General features: G+C 38.6%; 3 protein-coding genes across 16 annotated transcripts in view; 2 read left to right on the top strand and 1 right to left on the bottom strand.

The window, feature by feature from the left end:
* Positions 1–6733, top strand: part of LOC105285138 (voltage-dependent calcium channel type A subunit alpha-1) — a 155311-nt gene extending 148578 nt beyond the window's left edge. For 6 of the 14 annotated variants that reach the window (XM_026970485.1, XM_026970486.1, XM_026970484.1 and 3 more), the window contains 6 exons: positions 14–368; positions 2552–2682; positions 3446–3624; positions 4299–4331; positions 5752–6268; positions 6410–6733. In XM_026970485.1, coding sequence (XP_026826286.1) covers positions 14–368; positions 2552–2682; positions 3446–3624; positions 4299–4331; positions 5752–6268; positions 6410–6449 — 1255 coding nt within the window. In that variant the 3' untranslated portion in view covers positions 6450–6733. Of the gene's footprint in view, positions 1–13; positions 369–2551; positions 2683–3445; positions 3669–4298; positions 4332–5751; positions 6269–6409 lie in introns of those variants that run through there. The other 8 variants (XM_020033549.2, XM_020033551.2, XM_020033548.2 and 5 more) reach the window with 5 other exon arrangements.
* Positions 6734–17574: 10841 nt separating this feature from the next.
* On the top strand, positions 17575–19881 carry LOC105285141 (thymidylate kinase). The gene is made up of 2 exons (XM_011349132.3): positions 17575–17789; positions 18244–19881. Exons 1-2 carry the CDS (start codon positions 17660–17662, stop codon positions 18750–18752), a joined length of 639 nt encoding a protein of 212 aa, XP_011347434.1. The 5' UTR covers positions 17575–17659; the 3' UTR covers positions 18753–19881.
* A 1095-nt stretch (positions 19882–20976) lies between these two features.
* Positions 20977–23743, bottom strand: LOC113562205 (protein PDC2-like). Its single transcript, XM_026970766.1, has 3 exons — positions 23620–23743; positions 22561–23158; positions 20977–22206 (listed from the first exon to the last, which is right to left on the bottom strand). The coding sequence occupies exons 1-3, from the start codon at positions 23741–23743 to the stop codon at positions 20988–20990; spliced, it is 1941 nt and encodes a 646-aa protein (XP_026826567.1). The 3' UTR covers positions 20977–20987.
* Positions 23744–24440: the final 697 nt, after the last annotated feature.

The raw sequence follows: 24440 nt of genomic DNA, 5'->3' as shown, positions 1-24440 counted from the left end.
GTTCTGATTTCAGAAACAAAAAGGTGAACTGGAAGATGTCTCACCAGTACGATATACTAGGCAGCAGCGGAGAGAGTAGCCAGGGAGGGGGTGGGTCTGGGGTTGTAGTTAATGACGAGGATCGCGCCCCCGAGCTAGAGCCGTTGCTGGCCGAGGTGCCTTCCCAGCGGGATGATCAAAACAACTACTACCACGACCATCACCATCACGACCAATACTACGATACCGACAATGATCAATACTATGACCGTCACCAATACTACCACCACCACCACCATCACCATCATGATCATCATGACCACCGACCACCCTCGTACTACCAACACCAGAAAACCTACGCACCTCGCTCCTCGATCCGTTACCACAAGGTGTCGGCTCGATCCAAGCTCAAAAGACTTTCCTCAATTTTTGAGAGAATCCTATTTTCGCCCTTGACCCCAACCGGAAGTAGATCGCGATACAGCGAACAGGAAAGTCCCTACCTACGTTGTCTCGTTCGAGATCGCGCGCTCGCACACGAATCGCGATCCGTTTTGTAGACACGTTTAAGTTGTGTTAGTTATATAGTGATTGTGTGCAAGGTGTTTCTGTAAATCGGCAAGCTCTTGGGGATTTTTTGAGAGAAAAACATTTGGCTTTTATTCTGAATCTTCAACTAAAATTCAAGATTTTAGGATTTAAAAAATAAGATTTCAGTTTTGATAATAAAATTTCAATTTTGTATAATAAATAATAATAATATACTAAATCTTATTTAAACGAAAAGTAACTTATATTTAATAAGTCTTTTACGTTGGAGAAAACATATAGTTAGATGATCATGAATATTTCTGTCTTTTTATAAATGAATTAAAATTTTTAATCCGTATTAAAACGCAATCACAATATGTCTGATACATTATATCTTTATTTTCTTTTGTATTGTTTTAATATCGGAAATTCTTTGTAATTGGGAAACATCGTGCACACGTGTGTGAATAGATCACGTAGATATCATTAGATATTTCGAACCTAAAGACAATTATAGATTAGAATATTGTTGCTGCGAGCTAGATCGGTTTAATTGTGTCACCTAAATTAAATGATCACCAAGTGTTTTAAAAAGATATGACTTCCTTCTAGAAAAACTTTTGCTAAAATTTAGATGAATGAGAACAAAGTCGATTTAGATAAAATCATATTAGAATGAAATTAGATTTCCTGATAAACAGCTAGACATTCCGAGACGCATTGGAGAGAAACATCCCTGTGTTCAGATTAGATCAAGATTAACCATCTTAGACGAGTCAATCATTTTTTCTCCCTTACCTGATTTTCGGTTCTTCCGCTCCTAGAAAATAATTATCCGAAAAGTAGTCGCGGATCGAAAAGTATTGCGCGTGATGTCGTGATCCTTAGTGCTCAAGATCGATTCGCAGTCGAAACAAATCAGTGCATCAGTGCCAGACAGATTGTAGCATCTTTGCACATTTATTACTCACTAAAAAACGTCGAATCGATCTTGACCTCGTTGAGTGTTAACAAATGCTCCTATAAATAATATGACGGCACCTAGAAACACACATACACACATTTTAGTATAAGCCACATAGAGAAATAGCCACGTGTCACCTAAATTCTTAGTGACTTCTCGTGTCGATGCGTAGAACAGTCCCCACCCCCTTGTCCCTTGCTGCTTTCGGCCTTAGGATTATCGTTGGAGCAACGAAGCAGTCATCGTGATCTAACGACTGCCTCGTTCTCCTCGTCTATCATGCTCGTTTCGATTCTTTGTGTCCACGTCCTGGTAAGTAAGAAGCACAGCGACTCGGAGGTAGTGGATATCTTCCTGTTTCCAACTGAGTGATCAGGATTACTGACGCGCATGTGCATGTGAGCGAGATTTCTTCTCTTCTAATTTGCATGCTGTTTGACACACACGTATATATATATGTGTATGTCTCTCTGTCCGTGTGGACCACTCTCGCCTGATTAATTTCTCCTTTTTTCTGCGAAGCTGAATCTAATCTAACGACGGCAATAGTAATTTAATGAATCAGATCGCACGTTCTCGCAGTTGAAACTGCGGTAATTCCCATGTCTATTCGTTCTATCTTTATCTATGAGAAAGTAATTGATGCAACATTTTTGTGTCCACATTCAGTTATAAACTTAACAGCTATCGTATAATATACATGATATGATATGTACAATAACTTACACTCTTGATTTTATGATAAAACATGTTTTTATTTAACTGATGTAATCACTGTGATAGTTCTAATTCCTCTTGCTCTTTGACAAGCAATACTGACGCAATTAATTTTAATTGGTGATAGATTCGTTATGCCCAGAGAGATTAGAAAGGGACGATTCGAACGTGCGTCTGCTTCGGAATTCCGGAGACAAAAGGCGTTTCGTGTTACAGTAGCTTCTTGTTCGGAACGCGAGTCGACAGCGCGATATTGCTAAAGACAAAGAACCGGCAACACCCCGACTCTCCCTTTGATTCCCAACCCGGCCCCCAAATTATACGAGCGAATTACTAAGTCGCAAGTCTGTTTTCGTTTAGGAGCTGCAGGACGTCGTACCGTCCGACTCACGTGCCGGTAGTGTCGAGAGTCTTACGCATCCTGACAGGATCCTTCGTCCGCATCATCCCTCAGCGCCTCCCCATAGACGTTCGCGATCGCCAAGTATAAGGTACTGTACTCAGGATTTAAACCTTTCGAAAACGTAAAAAGAATTCCAATATTGGCGTACAGTTTTGGCACGTTAATGTATACTCGTTAACATAATCATAATTTGTAATTGATAAAATACAAGGTTGGTAAGTCTAACTCCAAATTGTGAAAATAACTAGCATGTAAAATATGCAAACTAAACAATAAATTTCAATATATATACAGGGTGAGGCACCTAAAACAGGCCACCTGAATATCTCGGCTGTTATTGGTGATAGAAAACAATGTGTCGGACCAAACTTGCATGGTTTCGAGGGACACATAATTTGTTCTAAATAGTTTTTTATTAGGTGGACGCGTAGAGGTCATATGAAGGTCAACTTCGTTTTTTTAAATGGTATGATACGTTTTTTTACGTACCATCTAGTAGAGCGTTTGAAGATGCGCACATTGATCTACGAGTCAAAATCATTCATATGACCTCTACGCGTCCACCTAATAAAAAACTACTTAGAACAAATTATGTGTCCCTCGAAACCATGCAAGTTTGGTCTGACACATTTTGTTCTATCACCAATAACAGCCAAGATATTCAGGTGGCCTGTTTTAGGTGCTTCACCCTGTATATACATATAAAAGTCGTTAAAAATTTAAGACAGATATTAATATTGTGGACGTTATTACCGTGTTAGACTGTTATAGACAAAATTAATGTATTAGTCAGTAGTCTATTATAGAATTCCGACAGCTGTGAATTTTTTCGTTATTATTATCACTTGCAGAAGACACTCGCCAACAATGCCTAGATCGCCATCGCCAAGGCGACACGGTCGATACGACCATCACGGTCAGTACCACGAAGGACCAGGGTTTAGTGACACCGTTAGCAACGTCGTCGAGATACAAAGGCACATTCATCAACCCCATGCGTCACAGTATAATCATCGGCATAGGATACGAGGTACGACGTACCGGCGATAATTCCGACCAGCGAAAGCCACGACGGTGCAACGATAAGTCTTTTTCACGAGGCCACGACCGCGAACTCTGTTTCGTGTCAATTACTTCCGATTCCGGTTTCTCTTTTCCTCTCTCTCTCTCTCTCTCTCTCTCTTCTCTTCTCTTTTCACTCTCTCTATCTTTCTCTCTTTCTCTCGTCGTCTTTAATAAGCCTGGGATTTTTACTACACAGTATCTTTGTACCTATTTTATCACCGTATACCATTAATATTCATTCTTGATGTTATTTTTCCATATTATAAATATTATCAATCATAATTATCTTTCCAACCAGCTTTTTTTATATGTATGTATGTGTATGTAATGACATATATTTTTCTATAATATATTTTCGAGTTTACTAAAGATTAGTTTACTGAAGAAGAGTTTACTGCAGTGTTGTTGCGCACTGCTTTGTGCTGTATTAAACTATACTGAACAATATAAATTATTAATTATAAATTATATAACGATTGTCGTGGCGATCAACGAAAGTAACGAAAGAGAGTTCGTGGTCACGGTTCATAAGAACATGAATGTTGCTATAAGTGGTTTTACTCGTAAGAGGCAGAAAAGCTCTGTGTGATACTCGATGTAATACGTTTCTTCGTTTTATTCTGTTATGCGCCTACACAGATTATTACGACCACTGCGACTATTACGACGATGGTAATTTCTTTCTCGCAACTCTCCTTTTCTTCATTCCCTTGTCCACGATGCAATTATAATGTTATCACATAATCGATATACGATCGTTTGGCTTTCTTCGTTCCTTCGTATATTTGCGATGATACACACGCAAAACACAGCCCCACCAAACACGAACCGATACACGGTAGACATTGTCAAACAACGGTTGTGCACACCAACAGCACCAGTGTTTCACATACTCACTAACACGAAAGTGTATTTGCCACTCGATGCTTTTTATATTAGAGAGATGCTGTCGAAATTGTCAATCAGCTCTACCAATTACAAGGAATGCGCGATTATTTTAAACCTCAATCTTTAGATTAGTGTTATTGCAATCTGTTAGTGTTTTCATACAGCGCATCTAGTTCTTGAGTACGATCTGTCCTTTTTTTTAAATATTTAACATTTTTTAAATATTCAACGCGGTGCATATAGTTTGAAAGATGCAACATGCATACATGCAAAATTATAGTTTCGATGATATTATTTATATTTAGTAGAGATAATTAATTTTCTCATTTTAAGGTAGCCTTATGACATGTAATCGAATGTAGTGTAGCTCGTATGTATATTATAGAATTTTCAGTAATAATTATACTGAAACTATTGCAATTAGACCATTGCACTCGTAGTAATTTAGTATCGTAGAACAGGCATGCTATGTTGGATGCCTCCTAAAATTTAAACACGTCACCGTCAATCAAGAGCACCGGCATCTATTGATTCAAATTATTTCACATTGAGAACACAAAACATCAGGAGCATGTTTTATTCATCCTCTATGGAACTCTTTGTGTTTTTAGATAATTAGCACAAATTTTTTCTGTGTTTCTCATCAATTTCCAAAAATCATATTGTTACAAATCGATCAATCTTTCATAATTTAAAATTACAAAAGATTACACATAAAAAATTTAATAAAAAATTGAATTTTCATCATTAAAATAGTTTTAATTTATATAGTCAACATATTGTTTTCTCAAGAAGAAAACAATTAGAGAATATAGAAATTGCTTTTAGCAGAGCTGAGATATAACTGTACTATTTTAGTATTATTAATTTGTGAATCCTGAACCTCTTCCAACAATCGAGATCTTCAAATTTTTCGACATTTGACAGTTTGAGCAATTGACTGATCACTCTAGACGAACGAAATTTCCTATAGGAAAATTCCATTAACTGGACAATCGTGCGATCAATATCAATGATATCAAAAGCCCAGCTATTGGTCTTTTATATTCCTGCCGATCCTTAACGATTTCTCAAATAGCTCTACTACACGCTTACGATTTAATTTTAATTGTCTTGCCGTGTGTCAGTAATAAAAATCCCTTCAGAACGAGTATCTCCCCGTGTCGAACATAGATTGAAAATCTTTACCGGACGTATTTATTAGGTCCATGGAGCGCTTCGACGAGTCCAGCCAGGTCGCCGAGTCCGGTTCATCGGATCGAGCGCGGCGGCCGTTACGGCACGACCAGTCTGGAGCAGCGCTCGAGAAGCCCGAGCCCGATAGGCGGTGGTCGTCCGCACCATCATCATTATCGCCATCATCCGCATCAACACAGCTACCCGGTGCTAGTTCCGAGGAGGGGCCAGGGTCGCCGGCTGCCGCCGACACCGAACAAGCCGTCGACCCTGCAGCTGAAGCCGACCAACATCAACTTCCCCAAGCTGAACGCTTCGCCCACCCACGGACACATGGCGCCGGCTGGGCCACCCCACGTGGGATCGATGCCGGGTCATGTGCTGCAGCACCCACATCCGCCGCATATGCCCCCGAGTATGCAGCCGAGCCATCACCCCTTGAGCTTCGAGCAGGCCGTCGCAATGGGCCGCAGCGGCCGTCTGCTGCCTAGCCCGGTGCCCAACGGCTACAAGCCGCAACCGCAGTCCAAACAGAGAACGCCTAGGTAAAGGGTTTTTATCTATATATAAAACTCTTGCCGGATGATCCTGATCCGTTTCTTGTTCTTGCGTGAACTTGATCGATCACTTGAATCTTTATGATTGTGATTCCAAGTCACCATTGAACAAAAATCTTTTCTGACTAGGTCAAGGCACTCTGACAGTGACGAGGACGATTGGTGCTAGCCAAAGTGGGACCCTGGACGGTGGTCCGATGACGTGGACGCCCCCAGGCGTCTTAGGGTTTGCGCGTGATAGTCGTCCACGTAGGACGCGTGTTGATTTCGGCATGAGGGCAAAGGAAGAGCCGCGCTCGATGGATACCAGACTCGATGGAGTCCCGGAAGGTTTCCACCGGGTTTCTCCACTGGTCGAAGACGACGTTCCAAGGGAGCAGTTCCGGTCACGTCGTCGCGGCATATTCCAACGTGACCGAGAAAAGGATTTGAGAGAGCTAAAGACGAGGAAAATGATTCGAGGCGGACGGTATTCGGACCGATCCCGAAGGCTGAACACGGCGACCGAACAGGGTCAGCAAGACAACAAGAGAAATCGATTTCACCCTCGTCGGAGGGAATCGACGAACAATCATTCATCGCGATGTCGCATGAATCCGCGAACGAGGAGGAGTGCGACAACGCCCTCAGTTCTACGGACGATCGAGATATGCAATCAAACGGCCGAGCTCGGCGAACCCCGAGAATTCGAACCGGAGGAATCACCGAAGAGGAACCATCGCGTCTGGAGCGATCGCTGGAGGTGGTCAGTTGTGGGAGGGTGAATTCCGCTCGATCGCTACGATCAAGGACGTTTTGTTCAGTGGCGCGAACGACGATCGGCGATCGAGAATCGATTGATTCCGGGATCGCGAGCGACAGCTATGTCAGTGTGGCAAGGTGGTGGTTGATTGCAGTGAAACTCGTCGTGTGCGACAGTGATAGAGAGACCGAGCGTTCCGAGAGCTCGAAGCCTCCAACTATATGCGCGTGAGTTAATATTTCAATCTTCCTTCGCCTCGATCGAGCGAGGACCATCAGGGAAGACCTACTTTTTATACGATTTTCCGGAGGAGAGACTCATCGAACGCCCGGATGCGCTGTGATCACCACGAAACGTTCTCTTACGTGTATGCGTGTATGTATATGTGTGTGTGCTGGTGTATGCCTGTATGACGTATGTATGATCGTCGTGTGCGTGCATGAAACCCCCTTCCCCCACGATTTATCGGAAATCATGACTAAGAGATGCAAGATTGAATTATTTCCCGTGGAAATCACCGTGGAAACAGCGATGATTCACGATGTTAATTATCAACGGCCACGTTGATTAAGGGATATTGAATTAAGGAAGACTGAAGCGAGTAAATGGAAGGTCGAAACGAAGGCGGCCTCAGACCGTTTGGGCTCGATAGGGCCTGCAGTAAGATCGCTATTCTTAATCTTAAAAAGTAAACGTTACGGGGAGAATAACTCGAAGCTGATTAAATGATGACACAAATATAATATATATAGATGTATCTAATAATTATTTATCTAATTATTTCAAATCTAAGGAGAGCCCTATCAAAACGGTCCGAAACTCCCGTTTCGAAAATTGAAAACATTTTGTGTTCTTCCCCCCTTTCTCCTTCGCCATGGAAAGTATCGTCGAACGAATAATTGAAAAGAGAATCTGCTGCACGAACAGAACAAATAGACGAATCAATGGGCGAGGAATCAATGAGAAAGGGATCAATAGGATCAAAACGGAGAGAGTACCGGGACTCACACTAGCTCCATTCTGCCATTAGCGAAATCGCGCGAGCGACGCTGCAATCAAACGCGAGAGTGCGAGACATCGGTGCGGCCTTGCGATCCTTGCGAAATTTTGCGGAACGATCGCAATAAAAGAAACAAAAAGAGTAGAGAAAATACATCGTCGTCGATTTATGCGGATGTTGCCTCGCGGTTCGTGCCAATCAAGAGAAAATTAATAGAAAATTCGAGATAAGAGAACCATGATCGAGGGTTGCTCGGGTTACGAGTGGAAATTACAAAAGAGAGAACTATCGTCGGGGGAAGACGCATAAAAGAGAGAAAGAACGAGGTTAGATAATAAAAAGAGAGAAAGGGAGGGAGAGAAAGAGAGAGTGTGTGTGTGTGTGTGAGAGAGAGAGAGAGAGAGAGAGAAAGAAAGGGAGAAAAGGAGAGAAAGAGAGAGAAACAGTTCTTATCACACGATTTTTAAGAAAGCACTTGTAAATTATTGCATAATAATTGAATTACTTATATAATACTTATTTATTACTATCACTGCTAATACCGTTACTAAACTAACACCTACAGAGAAAAAGATGAGAAACAGCTACTCCACCACTATTACTACTACTAATTACTAACTACTCTGCTACTACCATTACTATTATATTACCATTTATTACCGCGCTATTACTACCACTACTGTTACTATTACTACTACTATTGCTGCTGCTACTATCACTATTACTATTACTAGTACTACTACTATTACTAAACTATTCTATTACCGTCGCTACTACTGCTGTTACTATCATTACTGTAAAATTATAAGTGTGCTAATTACTGAAAACGCGCGCGATTCGTAAGAACATCAGTTTACGTAAATAATTCATACGAAACTCTCGAGGATTTCGCCGTCGAATTGAATGTGTGTTTAAACGACGGATGACAGAACAAAAAAGCAGAAGCGAAACCGAGAGAATTATCTGCAAACGAAGGCTTGCTAAACGAACGCACGTATCCGAACCGAGATTATATAATGAAGAAAAAGATAAACCCATTATATATATATATATATATATATATATATATATATATATATAAAACACCTTTAACATACTGCCAATCGTACGGAGTGTTTTAAGCGGAAACACGTCACGAGAATACATAGGTGTACATAAACGTACGTTCTTTTTTCCTGCGACACGTATAAATATTACGATATATCTGTACGTAGGTAAGTGTACATACCCCCGGTGAGCGAAAGAGAGGGAGAGAAAGAGAAAGAACGAAGAGATGAACGAGTGGGTGCGAGAAATTGAATCGATAAATCTGAGAAGCGAAACAACTCGACCGATATGATAATTAAGCTGGATCTATTGCGCGATATGCTTTACCTTAACTTTTATTCATGGTTTTTCAAATGTTAATATTGCATATACTTGTTTGTTAAAATAAATATGGGAGGAAAATGGGCCGACTTATTTCGTTCCTCAAATGAGCGATTCGATCGATTTCCGGTACTGCTCTTTCCGATGTGCTTGTTTGCATAATTTTCGTGTATCGGCTAAATCTAAATAAACGAGAGTATTGACCATTATGTAATGACATTAATTAATGTAAGTAGCTAATTCGAGAGTACTACGTGTGCATGCAACACAGGGAGACTGAGGAGGAGATGAAAACGAACGAAGTGAAGAACGAGAGAAAGGAAGAATGATTGGTTTTTTAGTGTGATTGGCATACAAAGATCCTTGGTGAATGAACGGACATTAATCATCGAACTATTTGTTTGTATCACCTAATAATTAGAAAATTCAACAATACGTAATAAGATTAATTTTTCCAGAAGGATACAAACTTATGCCCAATCGCTTGGCGATTATTGTCTAATAATGATGTAAAATAATAAAACTTAATAATGAAAAAAAAATTAAAGGCAGTTGCGATAATTGATAATTGCTATCTTTAACGACATAATTATTTCCAGGTTTTCGGGAAAATTATATTTCAATAAGAATCCACGCTAAAGTAATGTAAAAATATTAATTTGAAGGATGAAAGGATCACCGAGGATCTCGTTATTGTATCTCTTAAAAATTGCGTGGTTTCTTCCCTTAAGTGCTTTAAAAAGATTCAATCGTACATCGTATCGTATATCGTCTCGTATAAGCGTCGTCGCTGTATAAAGACAATTTATAATCAGTGAGAAAACATGAATGTTACAAAAAAAATATCAGTCGATTCGATAATATTGGTCCATACCATTATTTTCATTGAATTGTATCTCTTCAACGATATGGTTCTACAAATAACATGAACAGATTTATGTATTTGTTTTTGTTTAATATCCAAAATATATTATTTAAAAATAAGTTTGATATTACAATTTATTTAAAAGCAAACGTGATTATTCCGAATTAGCCGATATTAACGAATATTTTCAAGATAAACAGAAGTTCCGTATAATTGTGTAATAAAGCTGCGCGCGCGTGTGTGTGCGTATGTGCGCGGGATTAAGATTAAATAATTATAAAAATGTTTTTCTGTGATAAATCTCTAAAAAATTTTAGCCGGGCCGACAATAGTCGCGTCGATAGATGATTTTAATGATCCAGAAATGCGTGTAGAGCGAAAGAGAAAGAGTCACATTTGCAATTCCATCTAGCACACCGCGTTTAATACAAAGTTTTTGACGTTCAATTTCAAACTTTATACGTTTAACGTAGAATTAGACAATCGTATTAAACTTTTAAACATCAGTAGAGTCCGATTTTTTGTGTAATGACGAAGGATTTAACGAATAAAGTTCACGTTTTTACATAATTTTAATTTTATCAGATGTTAAATAAAACTTTCTTGCGGATAAATATCAAATTAAATGCAGAGATGGGATAATAATTGAATATATACTCAATGCTAGGTGTAAGATGCAAATGCGGTTCAAAGAGAATGCTTGAAAGAGGCTTGATGAGGTACATTGTTGTATAAATATACATGGTATATAACAGACTAAGCAAGAAGAAAAAAAGAAACTAAAAAACGAACGTAAGAAGAAGATTAGAGAGACTGTGCTAATAACGTATGCCACTTAACGTACACGTACACGTGAATAGAGTGTCGTACGTATGCGAGAGGATAATCGAGACTTTCAATCCTGCAGACCTTTTAGTGTTGTAAAGGGACAAGCAGATGACCAAGCTCGTAAACGTTGAATTAACATAATTCAAAATAAATATTAACTATTATTGTTTAAAAGAGCTAGCTTAACAGTAAACGTGAAAATTTCGAAAACAAAACATACACAAAACGATTAATATCGAATAATTATGATATAATGTCGTTAACACTAATAACAATAACGATTAGTCGTAAAAGTAACTATCGTAATATTAATAATAATAATAATAGTAATAATACCACGATAAGACAGTAATAAGAATAATATTAATGACTTTACGATTTTGTCTGCATTGAATGGCAGGCGACAAACAAAAGACTCTTATTAGATATGTGGCAAAATATAATCCCGCGCGCGATTATCGTCATATAGGCGACGAGATGTGTGTTAAGAGAGAATTAAAAAACATTGAAGCGATGGTATTATTAATACAGTGTCCAAATTCGTCTCGACGCGACTCAACGATCTTAGAAGGCGTCGCGTTATCGTTTAGATAAAAACAATCGACGAAGCAAAAGTTTGTTTCAATTGCTTAATTAATTAACATCACAAGTAGGAAGTAAACTATTTGTTTAATATTCTTCCTACAAATGATATAAAGTGACAATTAAATTTAACACTCTAATAGTGTCACGTGTTGGATATTGTGCGCATCAATTTTCATATATGGCAAATTAGATTTTAATACGTTAAGCCATATAATTAATATAATAATAAAATTACTTTCTATTAAATTAATTTTTGCTCATTTCGCTGATAAACAACATTTTGTAACGCAAAGAGCTCATTGAGCAAATTAATTAACAAACCAATCGGCACATGATTAATAATAATAATTAACAAAATGAGATGCTTAAATAATTTCTTTCTCAATTAACTCTTTTGTGTTATAGATATGCAGGAACATGTTGATGATCACGTCCATTATTTTGATATTGAGGTATCAGTAATTTTCCAATTTTACATCGTGGCTTGTTACATAGAATCTACATATTCGATATAATTATTTATTATAATTATTGTACTACGGAAGCGACTTCGCGATACATCACTCGATCAAACCGTGATCGCGCAAGCCTTCGACGCATCGTCCGACTTTTAGTGATATTAAAACGAAGTAACAGTAACGAAAATAGGTAGGTAACAAACTTAATCGGGTCACGACAGCTTCGCGGACGGATCCTTGATGTCCGGAAAGCGCGAGACCTACAGGAAAATCGACAAAAAGGGAAACACAAGAGGCCGAACGGAAGGCTAAACGACAGTTTCCGGACACTTTACTCGCCACCGATGACCGACACGTGCACGTTTCATATATGGTCCCTATAAATATGTATACAGGAATTAGGAATATATTTCTCGATTTTACACGTTACACATTGGTATGTACACACACACATATATGCGGTGAGGTACTCGCAGAAACCTCGCAGGGTTGTAACAAATAGGTAATCCTTCGCAAACGCAACATCCGGTATTCGCCTTGCGGTAGTGCATCCATCCGGTGCATCAATCTGGTGCACGCTGCACCAACGAAAGAGAACGCAAGTTCTCTCGGCTCGTAGGAGATATGTAACACTCTCGTTGGGTAGTGACAGAGATTTATGGAATCGTTGCTCGCCAGATATATAGTATATATACATATACATGTAAGAGAGGAATATATAAATTGAATTCCATACGTACGACTTTATTTAAACGTATCTATTTGTAATGATAAGGCGCATAACTGCAGAGGGTGTGGAGTAAATTAATGAAACGCTTATCGCCTTTTAAGGGCAAGCGGATGATAAAGTTATGCGAGGAAAACGCAAAAAAAGTAAAAAAGAAAGGAAAATTATCATTAAGAGAGAGCAAGAGAGAGTTTTTTCTACTTATCTATACATATATAAATATATAAATATATGATATATATAGACACGTATACATACAGTATACACATATACGTATATAGTATACATATATAAATATGTACACGTAAAATCACGCGCGTATACACGTTATACATATACATATATCTATATATAATATACATAATTGGTATAAACAAACATTGAAAGCGTATATTGTGAGACACCGAACGCCCAGCCGATAATAAATAATCGTAAATAGTGAAGAAAAGTGTGAGAGAAATGACAGAAGAGAGAAACTTTGTCACTAGATCTCTTGGCGCATCAGCGCCGAGGTTCCGTAGAGTTTCATACTTTTGCAAATAATCGAAATCTCGTCGACATTATTATATATATACATATATACATACATACATATATATATATATATATATATATAATATTATATCGATCTCTCCCCCTATATATATAGATATTATAAATATATCCGAAAGGTTTAAATCCATTTAAATCCGAGTCTGAGTCTAATTAAGTCATGCGCGCGCAGCCGCGGTACGAACGGAATTAGCAAATTAACGGTGAATAAAGAGAGTTGCGGAAAAACGTCAATTTCTTCAGGTCAGGTTCAGGTTCAGGAGTGTTTCCGGAGTACGTGTGAACGGCCAGCGTTCTTGTCTTCGCGAAAATCAAAGACAAGAATTGTGACGACACAGACTTTTCTTACAGTCAGATTTGCATAAGAAAGAAACTGTATGCCCGCGACATGTCGGAAGTACGTAATTTTATGGTTAATGAGAATATTTTGGCAGTAAGACGCAGTAGAGAAAAATCAAATTGATTAAAATATGCTGATTTTTATGTTTAATAAAAGTTTCTTTTTCTACAAGAATGTAGTCTTATGAAGATACATGTCATCTTGTCATCTTTGTCTTTTACAACATCTTTCGTACCAACTTGCCAAGTATAAGTCGAAATTAGAATTATTTCCGACGTATTGCGGGAACACGTGTGCACGCGTCGTCTGGATGTATCTTCGCGTAAAAGAATATATTGGATATACTCTCGAGAAATCGAAGAATTGGTAAATTCGGAAATCGGAGCTAATGCTTTTCTGTCAGCGTTACTAGAAAGTGGTGGAAAAATGCCGAAATGATAGAATCACGAAGGGAAAAGTCGTAATACGGTGAATCATTAATTAGTAACAAGAGTTGCCTTAATATTGACGCCTCATAAGACTAGGATATGCGAAAAAGAGATAAGGAAAATATTAGAGCAATTGCGGCTGAGAAGAAAGCCATGTCGTGAAGCTCTTCACGTCATTGTAACTTACATGTGACGTTCAGTGAAAACGTAAAGGTGTAACTCGGCATGTGAATTGCAATAACGAGTCCACAATGCGTTTAATAAAATTGATTGATAGTAATTCTCAAAGTCAAATTAACATCTAATCGAACGAGACATTCGTTTCTTTTTCTCGTATTTTTTGAAATTCAGCTGTTCCAAAGGAAAATATCATGTAATAAACCCAGAATATCGCGTCATGCCACGTGAACTTCCGCCTTTAAATCGTGGAAATGTCTGTGTTACAGGCACCTTTCAGACGTGCACGAATCATATTCGACACAAGTAACGTTAATTGTTCAGCTTCGTCCGAGCAAAATCATCGCGCCTTCACGACATTGTCGTCTCACGCGCGCGCGCGACTGTTAGAAATCAAAAAGAGAGATCGCGAAAACGAAATAAAACGAAAAACGGGAAGGAGCGAGAAACAGTAAAAGAGAAAGAGGAAATATACGGAAACCCAGAACAAATTGACGAGATGGGAAGCGAGCCACGGCTGGTCTGTGCTGTGTATGCTGCATGCGTGCGTATGTGTGTGTATGTGTGTGCATGCATGCGTGTGTGTATCGCGCACAGATGTTTCAATGAATACATACGAGCGATTCGACAAAAAGGAAAAAAAGAACAGAGAAATATAGGCTGGAGGAGGACTATTACAAGGCAAGATAAAGAGCGTGGCATCGTTGCATGTCCGCGAGAAACTCACCCCCGCGCCCTGCATTTAGCATTAAACGTGATCGATTCCGAAATTAATTCCGAAACGGTGTAACAGGCCGTTTATAACGAAAGCGAAAAATTGGCTTCTGACATACTCTTTACGATGAATAGCGATAGCTCTTGTCACGTTCGAGATATCACCCTGTTGTCTTTAGCGCTAAACGCGTGACGCGAGGGCGAGCCGAGGGAGTCCGTATAGACGTTCGCAACTTTGATAGCCGCGTGCCGTCGTAAGCATTATGTAAAAAGACGGAAAAACGTAAAAAAAAATACCCATTGAAAGCTTTAACTTTGAATAAACTAACTTTAAAAGGAGGAGTACGCGGCGCATGGTAGCGTATTCGCGCGAATGCGGGGGCACGGCGACGCTGTCGGGCGCGCGATTGTCCGAGGTGATGATCCGACCGCTTCTGTTTTCAGCGACGAGGATTTGCTCGGAAAGCAGCGGAAAATCGCGCTCAAAGATCCGCGAGAAAGATTGAACTTCGTGTCCGAGAGTTTGTAGAAGAGAAGAGAAATTCTCTCTCTTAAGGCAAGATGAAGATTCGTCTTCTGCATGAATCTTTGTCCCACCTTCGAAACACGCAAAGCACCGCCGACTTACCTCATGCGTACTCGAGAAGTTCCGTGGGCCGGAAGTCGCGGATTCGAGAAGCGAGATCCCGCGGCGGAAGATGTCGGCGCACCGCCGCAGCGTCCCGTTGCGCTTCCTATCGTTGTAAAAAATTTATTGTATATTACTTATACATATATATAGACGTGTACACAATATGCGAAAATGCTAAAAACACTTTTTCTCTAAGAAGAAATCGAGCGAGAAAAGAGATTGTACCTTTATACATAATAATTAAATAATTCCTGTGCGCTCGCGCGCGCGTCACGTCAAAGCCAATGCGCGACCCGACCGATCGGTATTGGAAAAGGACTTTTCTTCTTCTGACGAATCTTGGTCGCATCTTCGGCGCAAACACGTCGAGATGAGAAGAGCAGGTTCTTTGACGAGTTCGAAGTCTATCGAAAATTCCATGACTTACTTAATCGCGAGTTGATTAAATGTCGGAAGTTAGTTAGCTACAAAGAATTTGCACAGGCGCAGATCGACAACATTAGCTTACTCTTCAGAGAACTTCGGACGTATTTTAGCTCAACAGAGTTTCTCTTCTACCGAATTAATATTGAAGATCGGCAAGTTCGCGGTGCGAACTTTCGGAGTAGTTCGCATCGTGAAGTGATCGACTGCGAATTTAGCAAAGCACCTGTAACAGGGTTGTTAAGGCAATTTCGAGTACTGCTTACATTCAAATGCTCGAGCACTTATGGTCCCAATTTGCGGCAGGAGAAAACTTATTATAGAATACAAAATTCGGATTGTGTCTGAAAGCGCGAAACGGTATGCGATCCACGTGACGACGCGCGCGTGCCACGATTGTGTGTGTTACTTCTCTTCTTCAGGAAAAATAAGTGCACGTGTCTGCCAGTGATCCATGTGACGTGTCGAAAGAATGAGAGAGAAAGAGAGGGAGAGAATGGTGTTAACGTATCGTGTGTGCGAAAATACTGTAATTCTTCAACCCTCGAAAATACCGCATTTAAGAAAGCGTGATGCGAAAACGTACGAATGAAAGAGAGCGAAAGAAAACAGTTATAAGAGAAGAGTATAAGGAAATTAGGAGAGAAAGAGAGAGAGAGAGAGAGAGAGTTAAAGCGAGAATTCAAGTACATAAATATATACATTATTACCGATGTACTATGCTGTAAACGAGAGACGCAAGAGAGAAAAATCTATCTTATATAAATATTATATATATATACATATATATAGCTAGAGTTCAATTTGCAAACTTAGTGTGTACCGTCGCTTCGAAAATGCCCAGTCATTACTCGCCAGAATCCAAAAGAAGAAAAAACCCAAAACCGACTTCAAGTTCATTCTTTTTTTAAGGAAAGAAAACTAAATAAAATAATGTGTTAAAATATTTCGCATGGACGACTCTTCACTTTGACCAATCCCGATTCTGCTGTCGATTAAGATTAATAAGTTTTTCACTTAATCACTTAGCCTTTGGCAGTGGAAAGTGATAAATATGGTACAGATAATCTAAAAGTTATTTTATACAAGAAAGTAATGAATTATCTCTTATTTTATGTAATAATAGTTATCTTTAATACGGATATCCTTATTAAGAAAATCCTTTTAATTTCTTAATGTTAATTAATCTATGACATCACCATGCAATAAAATAATTACTATTTGTTCTATTTGGCTTATATATATTACTTCTTATTTTAATAAATAGAGTGACAATAAAATTCCTGAACAAATAAGTGAATTGTGTTATTTTCTTAATGAGATTAACTATTTTTCTTACATGACTAATTAGAATAATTTAAACTTTGCTTCGGATTTTTATCCGGCGTTATCCTATCAATGCTTTCGTCTAGTGGATGTCTTCGTTGTCGCTAGAGGGACATGGCGTGCAGACTGGCCGAAATGATTCCTACGGAGTACGGACTGAGAACATACACACGTAGATTGTACATAGATCGTTCATAGTCCCATGATATTTCATTATGTTGAGCAAACGCGGTGCATTGATAGTTCTGGAAGGTTGTGATCGTGCCGGCAAGTCGACCCAAGTGAAGTTGTTAATGAATGCATTGAGCGAATTGCAAATTCCCGCGAGGTCACAGGCTTTCCCGAGTAAGTTCTGTTGTGCGAGGTTAGGTTTTTACGCGGGAAAAGTACTTCTACTGTAGAATCTGCAATGCATTGTTGTATTTGTTGCTGTTGGAAATGATTGCTGAAACGACAGCTTATAAATTGATCGTAGCGCATACTTAAAAAAATAATTTATTGTTTATAGAGTAATAAATATAATGATAATCATAATAAGTGTAAAAATAACGATTTAATATCAATAATATCAAAGATTGCAAATTTAAGATTAGTAAAGAATAAATAAAAGCAGTTAGCAATTAAATGTATGAATTAAACTGAAGTTAAATGAACTTAAGTTTTAATAACAATTATATTTAAATTAAATAATGCGAAAGTTAAAAAATAAAATTAAATATAAAGACTTGATTACGATTGATTGTTACGTTATTTGAAGAGAATGCTTTTTCTTAATTTCCTATTGGTTTTTGTGTTACAGATAGGTCGACTCCTATCGGGAAAATTTTAAATAATTTCCTGTCAAAAGAAATAAATATACCACCAGAGTCAGCACATCTGCTCTTCTCTGCCAATCGATGGGAATGCAAGGAAAATATTGAGAGAACACTTTTATCTGGTATTACGCTAGTGACGGACAGATACGCAGCTTCTGGTGCTGTGTACACAGCAGCGAATACTGGCAGAAGTCTCAACTGGTGCCAACAAGCTGATCTAGGACTTCCAAAACCAGACTGTGTTGTGTTTCTCAAGGTGTCGAAGCGACAGCAAAAAGAACGCAGTGATTGGGGAAAGGAGAGGTTTGAGCATGACGAATTTCAACAACATGTTGATGATAATTATGAAGCATTAAGGGACGATACGTGGTTCGTTGTAAATGCAGATCAAGATAAGTTAACAGTACACGCCGAAATATTGCAGAAAATATTGTCGATCATTCAAGAGGTTCAAAATCATAAGATAGAATTGCTAAGTGATTCAAAATGTTGACATAGCTGCTAGCTCCTTTGTTTCTTACGAAAAAATTAATAATTCTATGTAGTATTTAGAATCTTTTGCATTACTTCAAATAACATTTTGGCAAAGTATTTTTTTATTATATGTATAAATCATTCTATTTTCATACACGACAATTTGGTGGTGATTTAAAGCTTTCATTAGTAAAATGATTATAAATTATGTTGATTATTATTTGTGATCGGTGCATAAATTATTAATTAATAGCAGAAATATATATTATCAAAGACCAAAAGTTATAAGAAATAGTAAATTTAATATATGCATAAATAAATTCCAACGTATACCGTATTTTATGTAAAACTATTTGTTTCATAGGCACACGCATTACACGTATCAAGTTGTGTTATTACTTAAGGCGCATCGTCACGAAATAAACATAATTTTGATTTTATCGTCACGAAATGTGATAGCGCGTGTGCGACGCGATATTTGCGAGCACAACTTCACGTGTTATAATAATAAACATCGTCGTAATGTCAAACATAGTATTTCTCTTTCCCATTCTGAATTTGTATTCAAATCCAATCGTTATCGAGAAAAATCGAAAGTAAAAACCGGGGTCGCATGTATTTCTCAAGGAAAGTCAGATGTGCTCCAGAGAAATACGACTTGTAGATCTGAACACGGTCTCCGCCAAATAAAATATGCGGTAGATATTTCCGCAATTGGCTCGTGTGCAATTTTACGCGCACGTGTGCATCTGAATAAATCACGAAAGTCATTTTGCTCTCAGAGCGTGACCGATGAAGTAACGTTAATATTGTATTATGGAACTGTAAGGAAGATAAGGGAATATTTAGTATTATTAGAATGCGCAAAGTACAAATTAATTAAAATATACCATCAGACAGAACATATAGACGTTTCTCCAAAAAACAAGGAGAAAATTAGTAATATTAATGATAAGAAAGAATGGCAATAGTAGATAAATAATAATAGGCTCGACTTGTGAGAAGAAAAGGAAATAAATGTATCATAGAAATTTGCGAAATATACACAATAATCTTTAAGAAACATTTAAACAGAAACATCGCACATGTGCAACGTATTTTTGTGTTTAATAGATTATATTGAATGACAATAAAAAAGAGAAAAAAAATGCAATGTAGCGTTATTTCGATATATGAATTCATCCTTATCCTGAAAATAGGCCGCCAGATTTACGACGCTCGTATACTACGTAGGGTAACGAGAACGGCAACGGAAATCGATTATGATCAGCACAATGACGACGACGACCGTTAAAGCTGCATGATGATAAATTGCATCTCATCTGCGGACTGGAACATGCACTGTATATACATATGTGCGATGATGTCTATCGTATATATGGCATAGAGCCGCATTACACGTCTTTGTGCAGACGTACTCTTTAAAGGGATATTCGTGTATCTTACGTGCCACCAAAGTGCATAGTCTGATAGCGATGTCATGAAAAATATGAATAAGCTGATCTATTCACGCCGTTTTATACGAGTATTCCAGAATGAACGAGTTGAGTTTAATCGATGTATCCTGAGACACTCTGCACTTTCTTATTTCTTTTACCGATCCTTCAATGTGTAAATGTTTTTCTTAAGAAAGTGGAATTTAATGGAAATTTCTAAGTTTTACAGCTCAATGCGAAAAGAATTCTTTGTAGCTACTCTGCGGAATTAATTCATGGACTGTTTTTCACTGATACATTTATTTCTTAATTATTGGAATTGGTCCACCGTTACCCGTTACAATTAATTAGTCGCTTATACATATACAGTGAATATTTTAATCTATAATATAAATGAAAGATATCTTCAGGATCTAGAGATTCTAGAGTAATAGTTTGTGTACATTGGCAGTTCTGTTACTTCTGACAATGAGACTTGTCTATTATATATAATTAGATATAATCCTCTGTAGATTTCCGAATTTCTCCAATAATCACCGACTTTTTCGTGGCTATATTAAATTCAATATTATCTTCTTAAATATGATTTTGTCTCTTAATTTGCATCATTACGATATATATTACATATATTAAAAACGAATATTAATAATAAGCGAATAAGAGCATAATAATAAAATACAAATAATAAAGAAATATTAATTAATAAATTGTCGTATTTAAAAATATATTTTTAAATAAGCAATAAAAAAAATAAAATTAAATGCAAAGCATATTTTATGAACACGTTTACTCACCCTACGTTGCTGTCGACACCACTGTTAATCTCTTCTAGGACATATGGTGAAGATACTCCTCTCAGTCTCGCATGATCGTCTTAGTCTGGGCCGTTGCGCGCCATCATCACTCATTGTCAGTGCATCAGCAAAAGCAGTAGGTAGAGACCGTGCAAAGTCAGACGAGCCGAAAACGAACGTCGTCTCAAACTGCTTTGCCCAATCAGAATCAGAGCTCAATCGTTTTCTCTCGGGTTCATCATTATCAGAATTATTCCGAGATTCTTCAGTGTTGTCGGAACGCGATCGTCTTCTCTTCAGAGATTTTCGCGAAAGACGGCCACTTTTATTCAAATCGGTCAACTCGGTCTCCTCTCCTGGGGAATAGGAAATCATCGCATTCGTTTCCTTCTGTGTATCAACGGGAGATGTATCATACACTTGTTGCAACGCAATATCGCTGTCACTCGTGATGTCGACTTCCGATGAAGATTCGATCGATCGCTTGCTGCTGCAAGTTTGATTATTCTTATTTCTCTTCTCGTTGTTAACCGTTTTATCGAGCTCACAATCGCAACTCGCATTTCTTCCCGATGTGGTTAATGTAGCATTCACAATCGTTCGTGTCGAATAAATTTCCTCGGATTTAGAACCCTGAGATGCATTTTCGGTCGCGTGAATGTCATTGATCTTCGGAAGCTTCGCCGGTGGTGGAACAGTGACAATATCTTCGTTATTCTTCGATGTTGAATTGTCGCTTGACTTCACATTGTTCATCTCTTCATAACCGTCTTCACTCAATTGAGCTTTCTCGTACGACCTCTTCAGCGAGCCTTTCCTTTTCCAATCAATGTTCTTTCTCATGTAAATTTCTTTCAAATTTCCGTTCACTTGAGTATGGTCATCGATTCGCTCGTTCTCCTTCGAATGGATTGTGTCAAAATGTTCATCGATTACTGTAACGATTTGCCTGGTTCTGAGATTGTACTCATGAGTTTTGCCAGTAGATTTACGCTGTTTATACGATGCGTTAGTTGAAAGTTTATCATCGAACGTAACAAATTTCTTGAAGGATGTCCCGATCTTCAAATCCTCCCACGCGTCGCAATGGATCTCCAGGAAGCAATCGTCCGTCCGGAAACTTGTTCGCTGGAAACTGGCAATAATGAGATTGCGCGGAACTTTCCGCCATGCTTCCACCAGGCTTTTCACAACATTCTCAGCGTTCCATCGATGCTCGTGTTCTTTGATTCCTTCCACGTATCTATGATGAATATTTCCGATAATTCCTCGCAAGCGGAAGTAATTAAGGCTTTGAAACACGAGTTATTATTTATACAAAAAGTTTAAATTTTTTAGCAAGCTGCCTTTTTTCATGCGATAACAATAACTTAAAAAGCTTTAAAGAAATTCTACAAAATGTATTGTTTTTAAATTAAAAATAAATGCTGACAAATAATATGTGTAAATGCTAAATTCTTATTTTATAAATTTGTTCGATTATCGTATTATCGATAAATAAAATATAGAATGAAAATAATATAATAATATATAAATAATATATAGAAAATAATAAAAACGGATAAAATGATAAAAAGCAGATATTCCATGGACGTACTTGCTCCTATAGATCATTTTAACAAAATGGAAGACATCCCTCTTCAAAGGCCTCAGTAACGGCGGGAAGGCGTCAGGAAAAAAGACGTGTCTAACGTTGCTCAATCCGAGACCTCGAAACGCGTTCACGCGATCCCTATGCAGCAGCAAGAGGATCTTCCGGTTGCTTTCCAACATACGATCGTTTACATGATTCACCCATTCCTTGAAGAGCGTGTCGTTTATCGATGCATCCTCGCTGTGACTGTACACGTAGCTCTCGTTCACTATCACGGCGGGATAAGAACCGCAGATCAATAGCGGCAGCTTCTCGGTGCCGGAGGAGTTACAACACATCAGGACCGTCGCTTTCTTCAGAGTTGGATCTAGTTCATCGTTCTCTAACGTCGACGAGACCCTGGCGGGCGAGATATCCGAGTACATCGTTAACTCGTCCAGATGGAAGAGGTCCTTGTGCTTGTACTGCGTGATGACAGACCGCATCGTGTCGATCCAGACTCGGTAGTTGCTAAAGATCGGTCCGGAGTGATTATCCAGGTCCACCAAGAAACTATACCTCTTCAGGAAACATGTCAGCCAGCTCTCGGAGCACTTAAAGCCTAGCCGGAAATCGAAGGGGCAAAAGTTATGATTATACGTCGCGGTATGTGTGCGACGCAATGTGACGTGTTGTAACGGTCACAAGCGCATTTGAAGCCTTAAGGGAAATATGTTACCAGTATAAGCTCTTTAAGATGTACTCGTGCGGTCAATCCGCTCTATATAGAATGTTTCAAACGTCTGAGTCTCGCGGTTAGTTCTCTACAGGACAAAATCGAGATGGGAGATGACGCAATCGTTATTCCTCATAAAAGAATAAGATAAGAGTACCCTGATGATGACAGAAGATCATCTTGCCGAACGCGTGCTCAACGGCGTTATCTTACTACGCGCGATATTTCTATCAGGAAGCGAGCACTTCTTCACGGGCCATCGGATTAATTCAATTCGTTGAAGGTGCTTTATCGCGTGTCCTAAGCCCTTCGGCGATGCGAATTGCGAAAATTTCGAGAATACGTGCCGGTTAGTCCGTGCTCGCCAGCCAATTCGAGGGCCTTGTCACGTAGGAGACGCCTGTCGAGGGGATGATCGCCGGCATGCCTCTCGCAAGTCCATCTCAAGAGGTCGTTCCTGATCGCCTTCATGACCGCGTCACGCTCGGCGTGCGATATTCGGGACATTTTGACGTTGAGTGGTCACCCGCGTTTCCAGATTCGATGATTTTGGGGTGATTTACTGACGGCGGACCATGGCCGGATCGAGGTGGACGGCCGGATCTTTTGAGAAGAAAAGTTTCGGAACGGAATGGAACCGAGGGCGAGGACGCGCTGGCGATTCGCGCTTGTCCCTCGGGAAGTCGCTGACAGATAAATTGCGCCGCTTCGACCACACTCGTTTCATTCCGTCGTGTCTTTTCCTTAAATTGTGAATTATGTATACTATATGTTACACGTATGTAGCATGACAAATAATTTCATGTATTATTATTACCTATCGTGTAAGACGAGGGATAGATAAAAAGATTAGAATGAAGACGATTTTTTATAGATCTTCTATCTCTTCCTTTGTTTCCCTTTTCTTTCCAGATGCGAAACAAATTTATATCTAGATACTTGATATAATTTAACGTGTAATGGTAATTATACGTCATTATCATATATTACTATCGTTTTTTTAAATTACTAGACAATTTGTTGATATTTGTTATTTATTATGTTATAAATCTGAGATATATATTAATCAAAACAGAACTAGACAAATTTATAACTAGATAATTTATAACTAGAAATATTAGATAGTGAATTCAATTTTCTTTATTTAATGAGAAACGTCCAAGTGAAT

This window comes from Ooceraea biroi, chromosome 6 (assembly GCF_003672135.1).
Source record: "Ooceraea biroi isolate clonal line C1 chromosome 6, Obir_v5.4, whole genome shotgun sequence".
Classification (NCBI taxonomy): Eukaryota; Metazoa; Arthropoda; class Insecta; order Hymenoptera; family Formicidae; genus Ooceraea; species Ooceraea biroi.
Note: the sequence above shows the minus strand (reverse complement) of the source record. Positions and strands in the feature narration are given on the sequence as shown.